Raw genomic sequence first — 1,370 nt, forward strand, 5'->3', positions numbered from 1 at the left:
TCTGACCCTACCGCCCACCCCTACTCTACCTCCACCAAAGGGAGGGCTTGGCCACTGCCCAGGCCACAAGGTTGAGTGTGGATGGTGTCCACAAGCCCTACCGCACTGAGGCCTGCCCAGCGTGAAGGGGCGCCTGCCTCCTCTCTCTGTGGGCTCGGTCAAGAGGGGAGACCTTCCTGCAACGCCCCTGCAGGTAGGGAGGGAGCCAGTGTGGCTGCTGCTGGCACTGGGTCCTGACCACCCACCCGGTACATATCGGAGATCTCTCTCTGTCTCTCATACACACACACATGCACACGCAGCTCACACAGGGCATACAGATGCCTGCACAGACGCAGACCTACAGGGAATACACACGCACACACAGAGAGCCCACATAGGATGTACACACACACGTACACACACGGTTCACGTGCACGCACACAAAGAGTTCACACAGGTTTTACATGTGCATGCGCACACGCAGCTCATACTACACATATGTGCAGTGTGTGGCCATACACAGGGAGCCCACACAGAGGCCACGCCTCAGCCCCAAGAAGGAGAGGCCCTCGGGAGGCTGGTATCACAAGTACTTTTTCTGGGCACCACCTGCACCTCCCCTTCCGGCTCTGCGGTGCCCTCCTCCTGTGCACGTTCTCTCAGCCCCAGGCCTCCCCCCTGCCACCTGGATCAGGGCAACAAGGACCTGCCACAGTTCAATCTACGGGGCCCCCACTCAACCCAGCGCACTCGGGAAGTGCTGGGGACGCTGCAGGGCAGGGTCCCGGGGACAGTTCTCCGGGAAGCACCCGCGGCCCGCCTCTAGATGGCCAGGTCCTGGCGGACCGTGGCCAGGGACGCCTTGCTGTGGCCGCTGCCGCCCTCGCTGTCGCTGGCCGGCGCCGGGTGCGGGTAGGCGGGGGGGCCGCAGGGGTCGGGGCGCGCGCGGTGGCGGCGGCCGTCGCGCTCTGCCGCCTGGCGACGGCGCCCGGCGCGCGGGCGGCCCTTGCAGAGCAGGTGGCCTAGCTCGGCCACGCTGAGCAGCGCCGAGAGCAGCCCCACGGCGAAGTAGAAGAGCACGAAGACGGTCTTCTCGGTGGGCCGGCTCACGAAGCAGTCCACGGTGTGCGGGCACGGCGGGCCGGCGCACGCGAAGTGCGGGGCCACGCGGAAGCCGTAGAGCAGCGCCTGGCCCGCCAGGAAGGCCAGCTCGGCCAGCAGGCGCAGCGCCACGCTCAGCAGGTAGCAGCGGCGGCGCGGGGGCGGCCCGGGCCCGGCGTCCGCGCCGCCCGCCTGCTTGCCGGCGCGGTGCACCGAGTAGATGACGAAGAGCACGGGGGGCGCCGAGAGCAGCAGGATGTGGAAGAGCCAGAAGCGGTAGTGGGAGA

General features: G+C 67.5%; 1 protein-coding gene across 1 annotated transcript; it reads right to left on the bottom strand.

Annotated features, from left to right (window-relative positions):
- Positions 1 to 502: 502 nt before the first annotated feature.
- GJD3 (gap junction protein delta 3) lies at positions 503 to 1,365 on the bottom strand (the record flags this gene model as incomplete). Its single annotated transcript, XM_049638164.1, has 1 exon — positions 503 to 1,365. A coding segment is annotated over one exon (561 nt), but the record flags the coding sequence as incomplete, so codon positions are not given.
- Between the last annotated feature and the right edge of the window lie 5 nt (positions 1,366 to 1,370).

The sequence above is a fragment of the Panthera uncia genome, chromosome E1, assembly GCF_023721935.1.
Source record: "Panthera uncia isolate 11264 chromosome E1, Puncia_PCG_1.0, whole genome shotgun sequence".
Classification (NCBI taxonomy): Eukaryota; Metazoa; Chordata; class Mammalia; order Carnivora; family Felidae; genus Panthera; species Panthera uncia.